Source organism: Glossina fuscipes, unplaced genomic scaffold (assembly GCF_014805625.2).
Source record: "Glossina fuscipes isolate IAEA_lab_2018 unplaced genomic scaffold, Yale_Gfus_2 112, whole genome shotgun sequence".
NCBI lineage: Eukaryota > Metazoa > Arthropoda > Insecta > Diptera > Glossinidae > Glossina > Glossina fuscipes.
Window position 1 is genome coordinate 2,986,730 of NW_023998455.1, and position 20,939 is coordinate 3,007,668.

The 20,939-nt window shown below is 35.0% G+C and overlaps 1 protein-coding gene across 3 annotated transcripts in view; it reads right to left on the minus strand.

Moving 5' to 3' along the window:
* Positions 1 to 433: 433 nt before the first annotated feature.
* LOC119639515 overlaps positions 434 to 20,939 on the minus strand; it is a 20,727-nt gene continuing 221 nt past the window's right edge. Inside the window, exons 2-7 of one of the 3 annotated variants that reach the window (XM_038036943.1) lie at positions 4,011 to 4,133; positions 3,612 to 3,745; positions 3,246 to 3,554; positions 2,728 to 3,183; positions 1,102 to 1,257; positions 434 to 1,047 (exon numbers count right to left, since the gene is read on the minus strand). In XM_038036943.1, the coding sequence (XP_037892871.1) occupies positions 616 to 1,047; positions 1,102 to 1,257; positions 2,728 to 3,183; positions 3,246 to 3,554; positions 3,612 to 3,745; positions 4,011 to 4,133 (1,610 nt within the window). In that variant the 3' untranslated portion in view covers positions 434 to 615. The remainder of the gene's footprint in view (positions 1,048 to 1,101; positions 1,258 to 2,727; positions 3,184 to 3,245; positions 3,555 to 3,611; positions 3,746 to 4,010; positions 4,134 to 20,939) is intronic. The other 2 variants (XM_038036944.1, XM_038036945.1) reach the window with 2 other exon arrangements.

Genomic DNA, 20,939 nt, shown 5'->3' on the forward strand with positions numbered 1-20,939 from the left:
AATGACATCACCGTAACTTATGATGTGTTGCCTTAATTTGATGATGTTGCTCCAGCTCGAAGTCGAAGGATTTCGAATAGCTTTGTTTTTTTTAGCGAAAGCAAGAAGAAAGTAACTGAGATAAGGAATAAGGTTAAGTGTAAGGTATGGATGTTTTCTCAAATATCTGAGACCTGAGTCTTGATGCGGATTTTGCATGAAGAAATTCTGCTAATCATTTGATTATTTTTCATTACACGCAAATCAATTATTTTAAGAATTTTGTTTATTTTTTTTTTTTTTTTTTTTTTTTTTTTTTTTTTTTTAATATACAAAAAAAAAAAAATAAAAAAAAAAAAAAGAGTATATAACAACTTACATATTATTTTAAAATAAAATTTAAATACAAAATAAAAATAAAAATCATTGTCTAAACTCTTATCCAGTACACGAACCCTAAAGGAATGAATGCAAAATTTTTATTCTAACGCTTTAGTTGATTAACTGTTATTACGAGTATTCACAAGGATTTCTTGCAAATATGACTAAAATGTACTCATGAAACTGTCGCTCGATGGTGAATATATATTATCCACGTATTAACAACTTGATTTAATTAGTATATTAAGATCATTTCTATGACTCAGTTAAATGTTGATGCTCGTCTTGAGTTTTTCCCAAAGTTTGTATTTCTTTATCTAGCTGTTCATGTGTGTTTTGAAGTTCTTGGCTTGTATCAGCAGCTCGATCAAAATCTTTGCTAAACATGGCATTTTTCAGCAATTGTATATCTGCCTCGGTGTCATAACGAGAGCTCTCCTCGCCATCGTGATTCGTGTCTTTATCTTTAATATTTTGAGCATATTTTGAAAAATAGCTGAGCGATTTCATTAACTGATAACTTTTCGAAATGGGTATATTCGAATCGTAGACACTCGGACTGGCCATACAGTCTACATAGAACCACCAATTGCATTTCAAAATTGTTTGATCAAAAAGTGTATCTTCCGGGCATAAAAACGATTTACGTACCATCCCATCATCGGTTAAAGCGCAAACGTGAAAGACCTAAAGAATAGATCACGTATTAAATTTTGAAAATGAATATCATATGCAACTTACCATACATCCAAGTTCAGTATCGGCATACAGGCCAGGAAAATGTTTCTGTGTCGCGCAAGAGAAAGTAGTTGGCGGCAAATCTACTTTTGATTTAAAATTATCATCGAAATTTTTCTCATAACCCACGGGATAATACTCTTTAGGGGCATTCATAACCTATAATATGAGAAATGCTCATCTTTAATAAGTAATATGATGAATGATGGCGCGACTTAGGAGAAACTAAAAAAAAAACTTTGCTCTGCTTTGATTGCATGCTCCTCGTTCAAAGAAGGTGCCTTCTTGTTCGTCCGATTTCACCCACTAGTTAACAAGCAAAGAAGGCGCAGTTTATTGCACTACTACTGCAAGTCAAGCGATCGTCACTGCATGTGTCAGCGCATAAGGATTGGCAAAGAGTCAAGGTCAATTTTCATTCGTGACTGTTGAGTAAGTTACACAGCCTACAGCACAATCGCCGAGTGCAGTTATTCGCTCGTTTTGTTAATAATACACTAGAATAATACACATGATTTTCGTAAAAGCCCTCGTATCGGAAGATTAGACTTTCTCTCTATGTAGGAGCTTGCTTTTCGTGGCAACGCCCACATATGTTAGAGTCCAAAAAAACAGACCAATGTGATCGAAATTCTCTACCGTTAATTTTCACGCGTAATCATTACTATGAACTCATTTTCGTTATAAAATATTAAAAATTAAGCCTTTTTCCTTTTTCTTACGTGAAATGGGGCCAAGAAATAGACCCAAGTGGTTCAAATAATTTTTATATTAAATTACTATCATGAACAAAGTTTCATAACTTTTTCGGCATATCAGGGTTTACGTTTGATTAGAATCCTTATATGTAATGGTATCAAAAAAATGGATCTACGTGGTCCAAATGCGGTAAGGTAGATTTCTTTGTCAATGTACTGATACGATCTGATTTTCACCATTTTCTTTATTACATAAAGCTTCCATTTCTGTAAAAACGGTTCTATGAGAGGGGGTACAAAAAATCGCCCCAGCCTGTCCAAAGTTATTACAACAATCTGGAATGCCGAGATACTACTACTTAACCGCTTTTGCCTAGAAATTTTGAAAAGTTGCTATTTCTGCCCAAATGCGCGGGCTTTTCAGTTCTGTGGCGAGTGGTCGAAAAAGTGGATCCATCCGAACTATTTTCAACAGTGTTCGTCCTTCAGTCAAAACACGTCACTGTATCAAATTTCATCAAAATACCCCTAAAATTGCGACCTGTTGCTTGAACACAAATTTACATTGACAGACAGACAGCCAGGGTTAGATCAATTCAGATTATGATTCTGTATGGATCGGAATAAAGAGGGATGGATCTATCTTAAGCCCTTACATATGTCCGCACTAACTCAATATACACCAAGTCATAAGTGGTGTAGGCTACAAAGACCAGTTAAATAATCCCACTGAGCAAACTTTATTTTCTTTTAAGATCCCATCCTTCCTTTTATAAAATCGCTGCAATCATCAGCATTAAAGGACAATTCTTATGAATTTGTCGGGAGTAAGGGGTTTCCTTAACAAAATCAAAGTTTTAACTCTCAAACGGAGATACAAAAGTTTAACCTCAAGGCTAATGCAAAAATTTCTTGAAACCATTTACTTTACCTTTGGTATCAGTATTTCTCCCGACTTTACTGCAGGTATAGTATTATAAATGCTTAGTTTAGGTTTAGCGGTTGTAGTTGTCGTAGTACTTGTTGTGGCCGCAGTTGACGGAGATGTTCTCATAAATTCCTGGCGCAATTTCGCTGCTAACATAGCACGATACTCGGCACGCATTTCTTGTTCACGCACATATATCGCCCGTTTAATCGTATCAACGCTTACATTAGCGGCTGATGCTAACTCTTCGACCGTAATATCTTTTAAATCGAATTTTGGTTCTTCGAATTGCATATAATTAGGATTTATGTTGTGAGAGATGTCGGTTTGAGGAATTGGTTCTGTTGCCTTTAAAACTGTAGTTATCTTATTGACTGAATTGGGCATAGCTTGAAAGGGTGGTACCGCTACAGGCTGCGAAATAACTGGATTGTGCACGTGGAACGTGTGATTTCGATTCTATGAGAAGCCAGAGTACATAGTTTTTAATTTTAATTTTAAAATGCGATAAAAGTGCTTACGGTATTATATTGATATTCATCAACAATTTTATTATTAACTCTCAGTTTAGGATGAGCGGCATCCATGGCAACGTGATGGCGTCGTTGAGCCATCTGTATGCTAGGTGCTCTTGCGGGTATAGGACGAAATGCCGGTACTCCCAAAGGTAAAGGTCTCGCTTCAGTCATTAGCGGCACTTGCTTAGCTTGTTTAGCTGACTTTTCTGATGCTTTAGCCTGTTTTACTAATGATTCCGTAAGTTCGGGACTTAGCATTAAGGAGGAACGCGATTTGACATGTTTATCGTTAAACGCTTGAGCCTCGGCCTGCATTAGAAATACGAATCGAAAAAATTTACAATGATATTAAGTTAAAAATTATTTTACCTGCTGAACTGAAGCTGGCAATACGCCCACACCATTAGGTACAGGACCGTTTCTATAACTAATGGCTCGACGACGACCCCCTTCTAAATTTCCCAACGACTCAGCGAAACCTAATTCATCACCCAAACTAAAACCTTAGAAAAAGCAAAACCAAAAAAAAAAAAAAAAATAAAAAAATTAAAACTAATTGATCAAATAATATAAGGAAAATTGCAGATACGAATTTTGACTTCTTAACCCATTGGCGCTTAGGATTTAAAAGAACAAAGTTAAGTAAAAATATGTATGTATATATATATATTTTTTCTTACTATATACAAAATTAGTATACATTTTGAGAAAAAAAATTTTGTAAAAAAATTTATAGGTTATGTATAAGTTTTAATAGAGAAAATTTACCTAAACCAAAGTGCGCCTTTAGACCACCCAAATTTCTGACACGAAACAGTCCAGACTTTTTGAAGTTACAATTCAGTATAAAACCAAAATCAGATTCAAAAACGCATGTCCCACAAGCCAATCCTAAAAACAAATATAGAAAAGTGTTGTTGTTTTTTTTTTTTTTTTTTTTTTTTTTTTTTGTTTTGGTTTGGTTTGGTTGGTTTTAAAAAAAAAAATTTTTCATTAGAAATATATACAAAAAATATAAGTAATTTATGTAAATTTTGAGATTAATCTGAAGATACCCAACACCTTAAGCGAATTTAGAAAACAACAAAGCATTGCGTTAGTTAAAAAAATATAATATAAAACTTATCAGTTACAGAATTTTAGATGTACAAAATCATAATTTGGATAACAGTTTATAGTCGGTTTTCATTTTCATCTGTAGCGAGGAATTAGTTTTTTTTTTTTTTTTGTATGACTGTGAAGTAAGGATAGAGGATGAGATACGGGAATGATGTTGTCCCTGCCTATGAAGTTTGTGCCGAATCATCTTTTATGTCATGTCCTTACCGACGAAGCACTCGCTATAGCTGCGACCAAAGGAAGCTCTATCTGCGAACACTAATTTGGTAGTTACAGTTCTTCACCTGCTTCGCTATTCACGCTACTCATGTTAGTGGGTAGTGCCTAGTTTTGCTTTTTCATCGCAATTTTCCTGATGATAAGGATTTAAAAACATTGATGGAATATTTCGAATAACGCGCTGCTTAAGAATATATTACCAAAAGTAAAAACTTCGTGGCATGTTTCCTTAACAGATGGCCTAACATCTGCGTAATCTTAGCTTTAATGGCACGTAACCTATCGAGCCAAAACTAATGCGTGCATAGATAACTAATTAAACTACCGCATCTTCGATGTTCACGGGTTAAAATTCGCAGTGCAGCTTGACTATATTTGTTCGAATCTACAGCGAACGCTAAGTTGGTGCCCATTAGATGCCCAGGTGAAAAACTCTATGGTGAGACACTGCCCATCAATTAAATAGCCGACACGACTTCACTTTACTAATGCGAACGATCTTATAGTGGAAATGTTCGAAAAATTGGTTCGAGCGAAACCATTTTCAACAACGTTCCTCTATGAGCCAAAAGATATCGGTGAACCAATGCTCATCAAATTATGTCGGGAATTGCAACCCTTAATATCAAGAAATGAACGTACGATGGACAGACAACCTTAGATCGATTCAGTAATTGACTCTGAATCGATCGATATAATAAAAGACGAATCTATCCCGAGCTCTCTGAACTTTAGTGCACATCTGCACAAACTTAATAAAACCTCGTAATACGAGTGCTGTAGAACGGCTAAAACTTCAAAATATTCGTAAACATTGTAATTGTATTGCATGTCTGTACAGAATGTGGATCTTTCAAGAGGGTGTGCAACTTTCAAAAATTAAAAATATTAATGAAAAGAATCGCATTATAAAGGACGAAAACAATACGTGAAGAGAGAGAAATACTAAATACTTTTTCATGCAGCTAACGTAGTACTATGACTTTTGCAATGAAAAGCATTTAACTTTGCAACATTGTTTTATAGCCAGGCGTGGCAGAAACGATTACATAAACTTGTGTTAAAAGTTACTTGATTTTTATTTTATGCTTTGTTTCTTTGAAAAACTTGCTGTTCATAATGTTTAAAGTTTATGCTTAAAATGTATTTTATATCTCTACAGAGAGAGATTTTCGACATGGTATAATCGTCCAATCTCTGTTCAATATCTGTACAATCCCATATATAGTTCCCACATTGAACAATTCATTATAACTGGTGATAAATAATTTTATGTATGTAATGCTTTAAGCGAATGTTTGATTTTTTACTAGCCTTACCTTGTACACTGCTTGCTGTACAGGGTATATTAAGTTAATGTGGACGTATGTAACAGACAGAATGACTTTAGATAGACCCACGTTTTATTACACCGATCGATTCGGAATCATAATCTGAATTGATCTAAGCCTGTCTGTCTGTCTGTCTGTCCATGTAAATTTGTATTAAAACTACAGGCCGCAATTATTGAATTTGGTTCGGTGACGGGTTTTGAGCCAAGAACGAACGCTGTTGAAAATGGTTCGGATCAGTCCACTTTTTCGACCACTCCCTATACGATGCCCTATTCTGAAAAGTCATTATATGGGAAAATATTGTAATTTTCAAAATTTCTCGGCAAAAGTGGCCAAGTACTACTATTTCGGCATTCTAAATTGGTGTGAAAACTTTGGAACGACCGGGGCAATTTTTGTACTCTCGCTCATATAATGAAAACTAAAGTTCACAAGACAAAAAGGTGTAATATTCAATGCTTTATGGTGAAAATCATATCATATTGGTAATTTACCATAAACAATGAACTGCATCAAATTGGGACCATCTTGGCCTATTTTTTGGATCTTTTCCCATGTCAGGATATTGGATCCTTTGATCTGTTTTAGTAATTCCACATAAAAGTAGAAATTGTGTTAGTCCGGCGTGAGGTATTTAAAGATCGGCCTTGCCCGACTATGACGTTCTTACTTGCTTTTTTAACATTATTGTTATGTGTAGCGATCTCTTCTATCTCTTCGATCTATCCCATCAAGGACAGATTAACGGCACGTTAAGCACACAATCGTGAATAAGTTTTGTTAAAAAAAAAAGAAAAAAAAACTAAATGCTTATGACTCTTAAAAATTGCTAATTAAGCAATAAATACATGAACAAACAAAAAAAAAACAAAAAACCGATCCCTAAAAGGTTTAAAAGTTATATCTCTTGGCATTTTTTTGAAGAATCATATACTTGATCTCTAACGAAAACTTGGCGACGACGTGACGGATGTTTGTAATAAAATGTGAATTCCTGTGACGTTCGAATCTCAATTTTGGACACTCACACTATATAGTATTTAACGAACGTTGCTTTTGATAACGCGTTCGGCTCGTTGGTTGCATGAAACATTTTACAAAGCCCTGTTGATTAAGGTATGGCGCATGCAAGCAGCAAAAAGATCCACCTTGCTTCGAGTATTGGCGGTTCTAATTGACTGGTTTTTTGAAAAAAAAAAAAAAAAAAAAAAAAAACAATTTCTCACTAAATAATCCAGTATATAATTGAGTGGTGTAAGGGTTTTCATGAAAGCATTATCAAAAATCCAGTCTTTTCGGTAGAAAATGTTTTTGCATGAAAATCATTTAAAGTCAATATCCTGACAATTCAAAGCATCATTGCATTCACGCATATGAAGATCGTAGTGCGAAATATGGCAAAAGGTGATCGTGGAAATGAGAATGTTGCGTAATCGACAAATACAGTTCCCCACCGACATTCACATATAGTTACAGCTGTGTTTGCGCGGTTTTTTTTATACAATATCTTTTTTTATTCGATTTTCTAAATATGGTAACTGAATATGCCCGGAGTGCAGACTGTTTTTGTTGCATTAAATTGGAACGCATAAATCAGAATGCGGATAGAAACCGACTGCATAAAAAAAAAAATAATAATTTCTTCATTCGGTAGGAGAAAATTTCGAACTCCTATCAGCATTCTTTTAAATGACATCCTCACGCGTCTTTATGATCGCTACAATTGATGCGACAAGTGATTCGAGAGGATAAAGGGCTATAATCAAATACTGCATGTATATGCTGCAACTGTATGCGAATGTGCTCAAAATGATCAATCGTAGATTTAAGATTTTAATATAACTGCTACATTGTAAAATAATTTGGAAGCAGTCGCAGAAAGTCGCTTTAATAAGAAGGTCGTAGTCTACTTGTTAGATGGCACTGTAATTTGCTGCCAGATAATGTGGGATTCTCTCAACACAAAATCAGTTTTTTTTTTCCACATATGATTACTGATGTGCGTCTTGGTACTTTTCCGACATGGTGAGCGCATTTGCTTTTCACGTATGCGGCATAGAGTGACACTCTATGTAGCAAAATTACGCAAAAATTCATTGCTCGTTTAAATGGATGATTTCCGAATCTACCAAAATAAAATCTAACCTAAATTTGTATAAGCTTAAGTGTCCGTATAAAGCAGAGTCGATTTAATCATATCATTCATTGCAAGTTAACTGTTTCCGGGACTTTCTTGACGGGATGAGTAAATATTTACGACGCTTCGAAATAATCTTTTAAAATAGATCTTCTAGAATAGATACTGATAAAGTTTTTATATACAGCGAAATCGATTTAATCATAACTTTCAGTGTAAGTTAATAATTCCCGGTACTTGTTTGACGAGAGGCATATTTGTCAAATATTTGCAGCATTCCGAAATGTACTTCAAAGACCTTACACAATAAACCGTTTCCAGCAAAACCGAATGAATATATCGGTATTTGCCGGTATTTGCTTGACAGTAAACAAATATTTTTAAAACACTCAACAATCCTTGAATTTGTAAACTTTCTTCAAAAGAACTGACGCTTTCACTTTGTTTTAGAATTTTCTGCCTAAACAGTTCTGCCTAAACGGTGAAAGTTGCCTCAAATTTCATCTTAAATATCACTCGTTTTCTTAAGTGTTCGCTACTTTTTTTTAATAATAATTAAATTTATTATTGGAAAAAAAAGAGCCGCCAGTCTTAGTTGCTAGGTCTCATCGTACATTTTAGTCCTAGCGTTTATTTGTTTGTTCTAAAGAACTTATAAGCATAAGACTGGAAATGTATCCCACGCCATTACAACATAACGAAGTACGCAAAACAATTCGTTGCATACTGGACATAAGTACTTTTTTGTTTCTTTTGGACAATTTTGTTATCAACAGCACTCTTTTTTCTTTTGATCAATGAATTCAAGGCGTTCAAAATTAATATGTATTTGAAAGTCATTGTGTCTGTCGCTGCTGCTGTTGTTGCTGCTGGTTTTTAATTTCGTTGCTTGGACTCATTTATATTATTATTGAAAGTAATTAACTAAAAATATAAGACTTATGCAACTCTATGGAGCATAACATATGGAACAAGGTTGCAAACGCTTATTGCAATGCTGCAGATGAGATGAAGAAGAAACAAAAGAAAATTTTTGGACGATTCTTTCTTAGGCTCACACTTTGGAAAGTTGTCTAAGAAGTTTACCGGAAAACTTAATGTTATATAGAGATGTAAACTGTGAACCTTAGTCGCAGAAATGTATTATCTTCAGACCTTCGGACTCTTATAAAAGTTGGTAAAGTGTGAATGATGTGAATCTGATTTTCCGAATGCCGGAGTTCTCTGTTTTCCTCTTGTTGTTGTTGCACTTGAATTGTTTAAGCAAGTCTACGAAGCTTGAGGTCCTTGCTTTGAAACGAACTTTCCGATCTAAACTGTCCTGCATAACTTGTAAACAGTGATTCCAACTTGCTTGCCCTTAATCGATATTTTTCGTTACAAAGAAAAGAAATCATTTTTATTCCCCGACGTTTTAAGCTTTTTGGTTTTTTTTTTTGTTTTTAAACCTACTTCAAGGTCCAATCGCTGACAGATGCAGTGTTTGAAACCTCCTGCATATATCAATTTTTTGTCTGCTTGACGAGCTTCTCTCATAAAAATGCTATTTGTTATGACAAACTAAGATTTTCCCTTAACTGCTTCTTCTTTCTGTAAGTGACACAACTCTAAGATCGTAATTGATTATAGATCGCTGTCTCCTATATTACTTATGCAAATCCGTTTGATGAATTCACTTAATCCATCCAACCACTTCGTAAGCGGTAAAAGAAATGTGGCGAAAGACAGAAGCTATAAGAAACACGATCCTAAAGTCACTATAGTGTAATTGTGACAAATAAACATGGAAAGAAACGAAAAGTCATCATGGTAAATTTTTAAAACATTTGTGTCGACTTTAGAAACCTCGGAAGGAACGCTTTATTTTTGAACTGAAGCATATAATCCCTATTCCAAAGTCCTATAAGAATAAACCGATATCCTGAAGACATCCTATAGAAATTATTTAAGCTTAAAACGAGTTCAACTTTAATCATTTCAGGCGTGCTATAATTCCGAACAATGTACGAGTCCCAGAACCCTAGGTGTATGTGAGCAACCATTTAGGCTCCACAAGGCGTGAAAGTTAACTAATTCGGACTTTAACATTAGTTAACATTTGGTATTAACCAAAGAGAGTACGGTTCAGCCGACTTAGCGGCCTGTACGATTATCAGAAAATTCTAGATAACAATCATTTAAGTTCAAAACTTCGGTTGAATGAGAGCCTCGGACGTCTATAAAAAAAATGATTCAAATTCAAAAAGACACGAAAGCTAGCTAGTTCAGTCATTAATTGATCTCACAAGGAGCACTCAGAGCCCTATGCGATAATCAGAAAATTCTACCTATGCATAAGCAATCATTTGAGTTCAAAAATCCAGTTGAATGAGAATCCGATGCGAATGGAGCTACACCCTGAGAGTCCATAAAAAATCACTCAAATTCGAAAAGACGTGGGAGGTAAGCAGTGCAGTTGTTAGTTGACCTCACAAGGAGCACTCAGAGCCCAATACGATTACCAGAAGAAAATTCTAGATATGCGTAAGCAACTAGCCAAGTTTGAAAGATAGCTAGTTCAAGTATAATTAAAGCTCCATTACATGAACCTAAAAAGACGTGAGAATTAAACAGTTCAAGCATTAGGTAATTCCGAAAAGGGCCCAATTCGGGCAGCTCAGACCTCTATGTAACCCAAAACCCTAGATTTGCATAAGCTAATGCCCAAGTTTAAAAAGACGTGAAAGTGAATTAGTTCCGACTTTAGTTAATTTCAACACGTACAACTAAAGTTAGTTAGTTCCGACAGGGAGATGATTTAATCGGTTCGTAATCAACATTAAGCGTATATTCGGACACTTGAAAATTGCGTAAGCAAAAGATGTGAAAATTGACGAGTTGGAATTAGTTAGTGATGCTTAAGAGCGCATTCTTGTTAGGCGTAATATTGTTTAGACTATCTATTAAGCGACTAGGGGCATAGGTATGAAATGACAAAAATAATAATTCGTAAGCGACTATAATTAATACGAATCGTTGCTAACTTGTTATCATTAAATCTGTTATTCACCTTAACTTTAATTAATTTCTGCAGTAATAGCTTTATTGTGATCAAACAGCAAACTGGTGACAGCCAATTAAAATCTATTTACGTTTTTTCTGTTTTTTTTTTTTTTTTCTTGTGAAGAAAAATATATGTAGAGAGTAATTAAAACGTTCATCGCCTTGAACTAGGCACAAATTTCAATATATGAATGCATGAGTACTCTTATATTTGTACATGTATGTACGAATGTACACTGGGCATGTGCATGCTCCTATGTCTTATGTTGATCATGACTGCAAAAAGCAGAAAATTACACCCATTTTATGGTAGTAACTATTGTGTATTTATTAGAACAAGTCGCATAAATTATCGCTCGCTATATATATATATGTATCTTTTCCACAATAATAAATAAATTTACAAATACATAAAATCCAATGCCTAGTGCTTGTAATGAATGCAACTCGTTGAACTTGAACGTACATGTAGTCTTTTTTTAGTTGAACGTTGTTCCCCCGACAATAGTGATGATGTATGACCAGGTAATAGTAACGTGTTTGTATATCATTCTTTGCTTTTTCAAACCGATATATTCATGTATGATGTGTAATATGACGAAAAAATTTGCAACAGGTGGTTAATGACATAATTTATTGAAACATCTGCCTATGATTATTTCCTAATTGAATAAGCAACTCCATCGCTAAAACTTCTATATACTTTTCATGCCCAGAAAAAAAAAGGGGTAAAGCATCTAGCTAGACCTTCCTAGGACCCATACTGACATAAGCAGTCTGCAGAGAAAAGTGCAGAAGGTTCCAGCTGCCTATATTATGTGCGAGGCCCACATGGGATCTTCGTCCCTTTATGGTTCAAGCAATATCTTGCAATGCAGCTCTCCTCCGAACAAGCGCTTTTCCCTTGATTTAGGCAAGCCGTAGCCAGCATAAAAGCCAGAAAAGGCCGTTCTGGCTTTCGGCCTAAAAGAAAAGTTTACTTGACACTCAGGATACGGGAAAGAAGCAATGGGAAAAGCCTGTAGCCAGACCTGCTTAAGACCCATGCTGACCTAAATAAAAAAATTTTGCAGGTTGATGCTGTCAACGTTACACGGGAAGCCCGTGTAAGATCCCCGTCTCTTTATGGCTCAAGCAGCATCTTGCCACGTAGCTCTACTCCGATCTATTGTTCGTCCCTTAATTGGAGCAAGTCATAACCAACTCAAAATACCAGAAACGGTCATCCTCACTCTCGAAGCAGTGCAAAAGCTTGCTTCGCGGACTCTTGATACTCACGTAATCAGACAGAAAAGAAAGAAAAAGCCTCTAGGCCTCCTTACTCGCCTGCAGACAAAAGTGGGATAGCTGGACCCTACCTATGTTATGCATGTCAAGCAGCAGCAAGCGGCATAATTGGGTTCCTTACACTTGCGTGACTGACAAGCGTATTAAGTTTAACAATAATTACACTGAGTTCATGCAGAGAAATTTGCGGAGTCAAGATGGACGCTTTTACAATCGCAACGTTCAACACAAATATTGACCTTCTTCACTTCATGTCTGATGACCATCTAAAGGCTCGCTTTGATCAACACAAAACGTACTCCTAACCAAGTAAATAAAAAGAGAGCAAAAATGGCCGCAATCGTATTTGCTGCTTTGGGTAGAGGACAACCCAAAAAATCGTTTCAGACTTCAATTTACGGGTTCTTTTCTTTCACTGTAAATATTTATTAAAAAAACAATGAAAACATTCAAGTGATGAGTTTGCAAAGACATTGATTGTTTCCTTTCGTATTTATTTTTTTGGGATGAAACACAAAACTAGAAATCAGACCTACATAAAACCGATCGACTGAAGTGTAAAAATATAAAATGTAAAAAAAAATAAATAAATAAATATCCACGAGAATAATGAAGTCGAAATTTATGTTGATTGTTAGATGTATGCCTTCGTAAGTGTGTATGTTCGTTTGAATAATTTATCAATTTTATGAATATATTAAGGTTTTTACACAAAATTTGTCGTTGATGACCTTTAACAACATAATCGCCTCAATATGTTGTAATCAGTCAGTTGTCTTAAAAAGTCTTGAGCCATCTGTAGCTCATCTATCATTAACAATTGGCTTTGGAAATTCTTTTTTTGGTGTACAAAAAAGATGAGATTCGCGCCTGTCAACTTTTCCAAATGACCAATCACTCGATGGCCCGTATTTATGTAACTGTCAGAAAGAAGAGCGGAAAGAGAAAAAAGTAAGGGAGTGTTGGCCGCAGTCTAGTGAGTTGATGCCGAATCGATAGGAATTATGCCGACTGAGCACTCTCTACAGTTGCGACAAAAGAAACCTCTACTGCTCGTGACTTTGGAACCTGCGAATACTGGCTCTTTAGCTGAGATTCTTACATACGTGGCGACTTAGGCGGATAGTTTCGCTTAAAATTCCAATCACAAGCACAAGCGTATCGCAGCTCCGTGAAGAAGTTCGCACTTATCCAAAGCTTTAAATAGCAATTATTTCATTAGCTTTGGATTCTAGAAGTTTCCATCCACCAGATACTCCTCAAAGTGTAGCCTATTTTGACAAAAGTATCGCAAGGTCCTTTGGCAACTATCAAGATCACCTAGAATTTTGTGCAGTTGCGATTCCGATGTAAAGCTGGAAATTTAACTAACACATTAGAAATCGACTTTGAAACGCTGTGATTCCCGTGGGTAATAAAAACTGAAGAAAATGAAAAAAATGATATGTGAAAAGTTCCAGGGACCAAACAGTACCACGGTCTGGAGCAACGAGCACAGGGGCGACTCGGGAAGATTCAGTTTGGTTTATTGAATTGGTAGAATTGAAAGATTAGCTTAGGCATTTAGCAAAAGCGTGCCGTAAAAGCAACATGAAAGTCTAGCTGCCATAACAACAACAAGCCTGCCGAAACTGAGTAACAGAAACGAACTAAAACAAAAGAATAGTGAGTGAATAAGCGCGGAAAGGTCAAGCAACGATATGAAGAAGATTTCCGTAGCCTGCGATAAAACATACGGGAGATATCATGCTGGCAATTAATAGAATTGAAAAGCTATCCCATGTATCATGAACCGGTTCTGGCAACTAACTTGATAGGTTTGAACTTTCACTGCCCGAGTACAATCATGACATCGAACCCAGCCGCCTAGATTGAACGGCACAGTCGAGACAGAATTTGCATTACTTACGATGCCTACAAAGCCACTACGTACTCAGTCAACTCGTCAACTATTCAGGCGAGACGATGTTAATGCACTTCATAATCAGCCTGAATATGTTATCATCATATTGACTCTTATTCGAGTTTCTTCAGGGGTGCTGATGTGAAACCCTCAAAAGCTTAATACTTTTTAGGTAAACTACAAACATGCTAACAGGTATATTTTATTTATGTTATTTTTATCAATTTTTTTAAGTGGAATATTATGTCATGTCGTTGTTTAGATAGTTCAATCCGTACATGCCGGACAAGATTCGATTTGATTTGTGTTAAGTGATTTAGTCCAAGTATGAATGCATGCGTATATACAATAGTATATCTCTTTATAACTATTATGATAACTGTTGTTGTTGTTGCCGTTGTTGTTGTCCAATAAAAAATTGACAACATCCGCATCATGCATAGTAATTAATTAATAATAATTTCATACTCATCGTCACATCACACGGGTATGTCCATTTCATAGTTTCTTTTGTAACAAATAGAAATCTTCATAGAAAATAGATGCTCGTTTAATAATGAACGTTTGTCCGTTTATCCATCAATTGGTTTGACTGGTTCCATTGCAATATTTATTTTTTGTTGTTCTTGAAGTGTCAAGTCATCTTGCAATCAAACAATTTTAAGTGGGTATGATGATAACGGCCGCTTCTAAGACTAGACTAGTATCAGTTTAGAATCTTGACAATCATCTCGATAAGCAAACTTGTGAGAAAACAATAAGTCTTCAAGTTCCAATGGCGAAAAGAACAGTCACAATATTACGAAAGGAGTAAATGAATCGATTAATTAAAAACAAGGTTTCATAAACCTGGGAATTCCAAAACTTTCATCTCTCACGCATCTATTTCGCTACAATTTGTTCTCCGGAAATTTTTCCCATCGCTACACAAAATGTCATTTAATCCGTTTGCAAAAATTCGGCTGCAATTTTTTCCTAGAACTTCATTAACTCATATGGCTCGTTCGCATCAATTTCGCTGCAATTTTTTCCCTCTAAAACTAAAGTCATTCGAGAATATTGCTACATTTTTTCCTCGACTTACATAAAGTCATTCCCCTCGTTCGCATACATTTCGCTGCGATTTTTTTCTCCCTAGAACTAGCTAAAGTAAGTCATGCGCATCCTTCACAAAAATCTCGCTAATTGTTGTTCCCAGAGCTAATTAAAGTCACACGGCTCGTTCGCACCAACTTTACTGCAAATTTTTGTCTAGAGCTACGTAAAGTCCTTTGCCTTGTTCGCGAAAATATCGCTACACTTTTAACCTTCCCTTCAAATGCGATAGATAGATGCTCAAATCTCCTACACTATTAAGTCTACTATGTATTTAGACGATATAAAAAATTTGGGCTCACAACACGAATGATCTTATATAACAGCTTTCCATTACAAGCGCATACAAAAAGCCTTATATACAACGATCGGCGACCGTATGACAATTAGTTTAAATAAAAAAAAAAAACAAAACTTTAATTAAAATATGTTTGTTACTGCTTTATAGTTCCGGTCACTTTTTATTTTTCGGCAGCGGCGCATGTTATTAGTCATAATCACACATATTTACAAAGAAAACCGAATCATCAACAATTCATCTTAATTTGACCTAAATTCCCAAGAAAACAAAATATGATCGATTTCTTTTATCTTTTTTTCTTTTATGATCAACAATGAGATCGTGAGGTGAAAGACTTATACATAGGTGACTGGTCGCTGGCACGCCATTACAACAAACGCAATAACTATATAATGCGACCAACGTGTTTAAAAGTTAACTTTACAAGGCATAGCTCCTTCCATAGTCATTTTATTTAATTAAGTAATAATAAAGAAAGGTAAGAATGTTATATTCATCGGGGGCCGAATCTCGCATACGCACCACCAATATGCTATTCACATTCTACTCTTCAAGTTCTTTTATTCGATACCCATATCGTTGAAATTATTAAGAAAAACTTAATCGCGGTGCTTACCATATTCATTTTAAAATTAACCCATTTTTAGGCCGATCATATATCTTCATTCGGGGAATGTGCAAAATAGTTTTAAACATTCGGTCTTGTTTGCCTTAGGATAAGTATGCAAAACACCTCAAAAAAATTTAATTACTTGTCACTTTGTGTGGACATGGCCGATTGGTTCCATTTTTGGACCTAGAGAGTATTTTATTAAGTAAACGCGGAAAGTTGCAGTCTTCTAACTTTAATAATTTCCGTGTGACAAGGAAAAATCTAAAAATTTTTGTTAAAAAGAACTGAGTTGTGTTCAGTTTACGCTCCACTGCGTGCTTCTGCTCTGACCAATTTTGCTTTTTTTTTATATCAATCAGCGTTCAAAACCCTCCTATGTTTCAAACAAATTTGAAGTCAAACACACCACACAACCTTGTCGACTAATTTATAACAAAGGATTGATGTATATACCTTCATGCCTTCTAGAGGAGTTATAGATCCCACAGGTATCACCTGAAAAGCTCGAGTATCTCCGATACACCAATTCATGCAAATTCTGCCACAGGACAAGCGAAACTATGTGAATGGGAAGCCACCTGTAGAATCAGGCATCAAGTGTTTGTGGAACACTTCATAACGCCAGATACAATATACTACTCCGAGGCAAAGAACATGCTAGAGCTTATAAGAAGGCGAAAACTGGTGGGCTAGGAATATGGACTAGTGCAATAGATCTTTTGGGTCGTGGTAGGGACTGTCCACACATTAATAGTGGCAGAATTTTTCCTACACTCCAATATAAAAAACGAGATAAAATGACAAGAACTCGATTCTCTTCTAATGGCTAAAAGGCAATTACGTTCGGTTTTATGGTAAAGGTCTATATAAATATATAAATACGTTCCTTTTTCATTTAGTTTATAAAAAACTTTATGCATTTTAGTGCTGTCGTCGTTGATGTTGTAGTTAGTTGTTGCCATACTTTGTTGCGTTTGTTGTTGTTGTCGTTGTAATTAAAGGCACTAAACCCAGACACAAGTATAAGCGAGCGCTATATTATTTCATACCTTTTAAGTAAATCGACAAATCATGGCTTGAGTTGTTCAGGCGTTGTTGTTATTACCGTTGCGGTTGTCTTCGTCTGTTCGTGCTGGTGTTACTGTAGTATGTGACAGTGAAAGCTGCAAATTAACTGCTGGTGAATAGTTGTGCGTCTATTAATTTGGACTGAAAATTGCTTACGAAAAAGTCTACAAGCCATTAATGGGCGACAAAGATATCTTAAGAAATAATTTTGATTATTTGCTAAACAAAAGAGAAGATGAGGAAAAAGAAAATATTTGATGCGACTAATTGAAAAATTCGCAGAACAGATATTATCAAAAATAACATCATTCTTCGGCATAATCAATTAAGATGGAAAGTAATTTTTAAGAATTCATTCGAAATATTTATCTGCATCTGGTATAAATCCAAAATCGTTTTCTATTTCAAAGTTGTTTTTCTTCTACATTTTGACGCAGATGAAGAGAAGAAAAGATTATGATGGTTGATGGTGACGTTGTGAACGCTAGAACAATTTCTGGAGTAATTTCCTGCACTTCAGTCTTCGAATATTATCCGTGTAAGCAGGAAGAATAGGATAATGGATCTGAATAATCTACATAATGCCCTGCACATTGTTTTATTTAAAAACTTTAAAGGAAGTCACTTAAAATATATATTTTTGTTCAGTTTCGTTTGTCGCAATTTCAGATCGTAATGAAATTGGTATTAGAAGCCGATCCTATACGGCGATACTAAACTGTCGGATTATGTTTTATTTACGTGATTTTTATGTTACGCATTCAAAAGTTAGTTTCGATGCTTTATCCAAAATCCATTTCATTTAGGCTTTTCACAAATGTCTCCTTAAATTATATTCCAAAAAAAAAAACTCCGAGATTAAGAATGTTTAGAAAATAGAAAATTGACAACCGTGCAAATATATATAGAGATCACAATTAAAAAGGACAGGTGTTCGCCCTAAGCCTCTCATATAACATCAAGGTCTTTCAATGCTAGCTTCAGAAGCTATTGTCAACTTTACTAATTCTGGTATATTCGTATATAACGCATGAGTCCGTCTTAGCCGTTTATAGTGAGGCTAATTTTTCAGTGCAGCTATTTTCATGTTTTTTTATTTATTTTCAGAGGATATTCCCTATAACCCGGCAATGGTCAAAAAGAAGTGAACAAAGAGATAGGAAAAGAGGTGTCTTGCACTCACTGTGCATGTGTGTGCACTCACTGTAGCTACCACACTTGAGACTTGAATTCGCAAACACTAGCGATTCTTAGATTCTCGGTTACTTATTCTCGACTTATTTGTATTAGAATTGAATCTTGAAAATAACATTCTCCGCATTTGGAGTCTGTTGAACCCTTAGCGCGGTCTATTCAAAGCTCAAAGCAATGGTGAAACAATCTGGTAAAAAGCCTTTGCGCTAGAGCTGCCGCGCTATTATACGCTGTCTGTGGACAGTCTTTTCAAATTAATGGATTCTGTCTTATGTGCATAATTGTCAATCAAATTAAAGATTTAGTTAATATCCAACTACGACTAACGAGCGACTCTTCCGAATTTTTAACTTAATTACGACAAAGAGTTCTTACTTTAGTTGGTCAAACTTTTTCTACAATTACAACTCTAATAACTCAGTTCTTTACCTCAGCTAAGATCATCAGTTACTTCTTAGTTAGCGCTTTTTGATAGAAAGAAAGATTTGCATATGAATGCAATCGTTAACGAGTGTTAACCTCGTAACGATAATGTGTAGCGATAAACTTGAAAGGATCGATAATAAGAAACATCGAAACGTACTCATTGTTTTAAGTTGAAAAAAAATTATGTTGCTTTCGCGTATAATAAAAAAATGCATAAAAATTTTGATGTCAAAAATAAATTTAAAAAAAATTTATTCAAATGACTTTTCGTGACCCATTTACGGAAAAAGAAAAAACGAAAATGAAATAAAAATTTATTATTAATTTTTATAGCATAGAATAGCTATAATATAATAGCTTTTGCATATAAATTTTAAAATTAAATAAATATTTTATCATATTTCTTATAATTATTTAAATTTTGTTAAACAAATGTCTTTATATAGAACTTGAAAGAAAGTTTTTGAAAAGTTTTGAACACAAATTATTATCGTTATTGAAATGTTTCTCGTCTCATTTCACATTTTTTGCGAAATCAAATAAGTAAATTTCGATATTCATTCATTGTATTGTTATTGAAAATTTAGAAATTCATTGTTTCGAACCAATAAAACAGCATTACCCAGAAAAATTTAGAGAGATTATAACGGTCTACGGCGTACCATTAACTATCCTACTCTACCCTATAGTTATTCAGATAACGACTTTCCGAAATAACGCACTAACGGGGAAGTGATCGAATGAATGGTCCGATCGAGTCTTCGTGCTTGGACCAAAACATATCAGTTTGCAAAATTGCATCAAAATATCGTCAAAATTGCAAGACAATAGTAAATAAATTGGACAAAAGAAAACAAAAACCACAGATGGACAGACAAGCTTAGAATCATTGCAAGGTCACTTATTAAATTTCATCAAAATATTTGAAAAATTGCGGCCTGTAGCTTGACCACAAGAATACAAGATGAACAGACAACTGTAAAATCACATTCTGAATCGATCGGTATAATAATAGGCACATCTATCTCTCCTTATATAGCGCAAATGGTGTGGGGTATAATAAATTGAAAATAATACGCCTTTCAACTTTACAACGTTGATCAATCAAGCAAAGCTAACCATTCGATTCTTCATATCAGTTCGCTCTAAGTTCTTGAAAAAGCGCATCATGTTCTTAAAAAGGCCCGATCCAATTAGGCTCGTCCTAGGACTAAAACATGTTAATTTGCAAAATTTCATCAAAATATGTCAGCAAATTGAATAAAAGAAAACCAAACGAAAAGATGGACAGACAATTTTTTCAAAATATCGCACCTGTGTTCAATCTAGAACACAAATTCCATGGACAGACACCAAACGCAGAGGCGAATAGACAAGAAAGTAATCCTAAAACGATCGGTATAAGAAAGGGTGGACCTATCTCAAGTTCCTTTGGGTGTTGCATAACATCCGCACAAAACCTTATATACCCTTGCGATGTACCGCATTTGCATTTTGTTCGAAAAGTAACGCGCACTTTGCCTTTCCCTAGACAAGGCCTTTCAAATTTTCGGAAATTATATGAGCATCCGATTAGCGATACCACGTTTGGTCATTTGTTTGCGTAAGCTCAATTCAACAAACATGTGCCTTAGTTTAGACACCTCTGCGATTATGCTTGAAAACAATAATAACAAAATCACGTAAAATGGTTTTCTTACGCAACATATTCAAGTGATTTAATACTTTAATAAGACAATAAATTTAAAAATTCGTCTATATTAAGCAAACATACATACATATACCTAATAATGTTGAAATGTATTTATCTGTGGCTAATAGGCATAACCACATAACAACTATATTCAAATTAAAAATCTTGCGCTTTAAAACTGTATTTTGACAAAAGTTTAAAAGTTTGATGAGTTTTTTTACCCTAAACCCCTGATGGTATAAGGATGCATGCAGCATCCAGAAGGA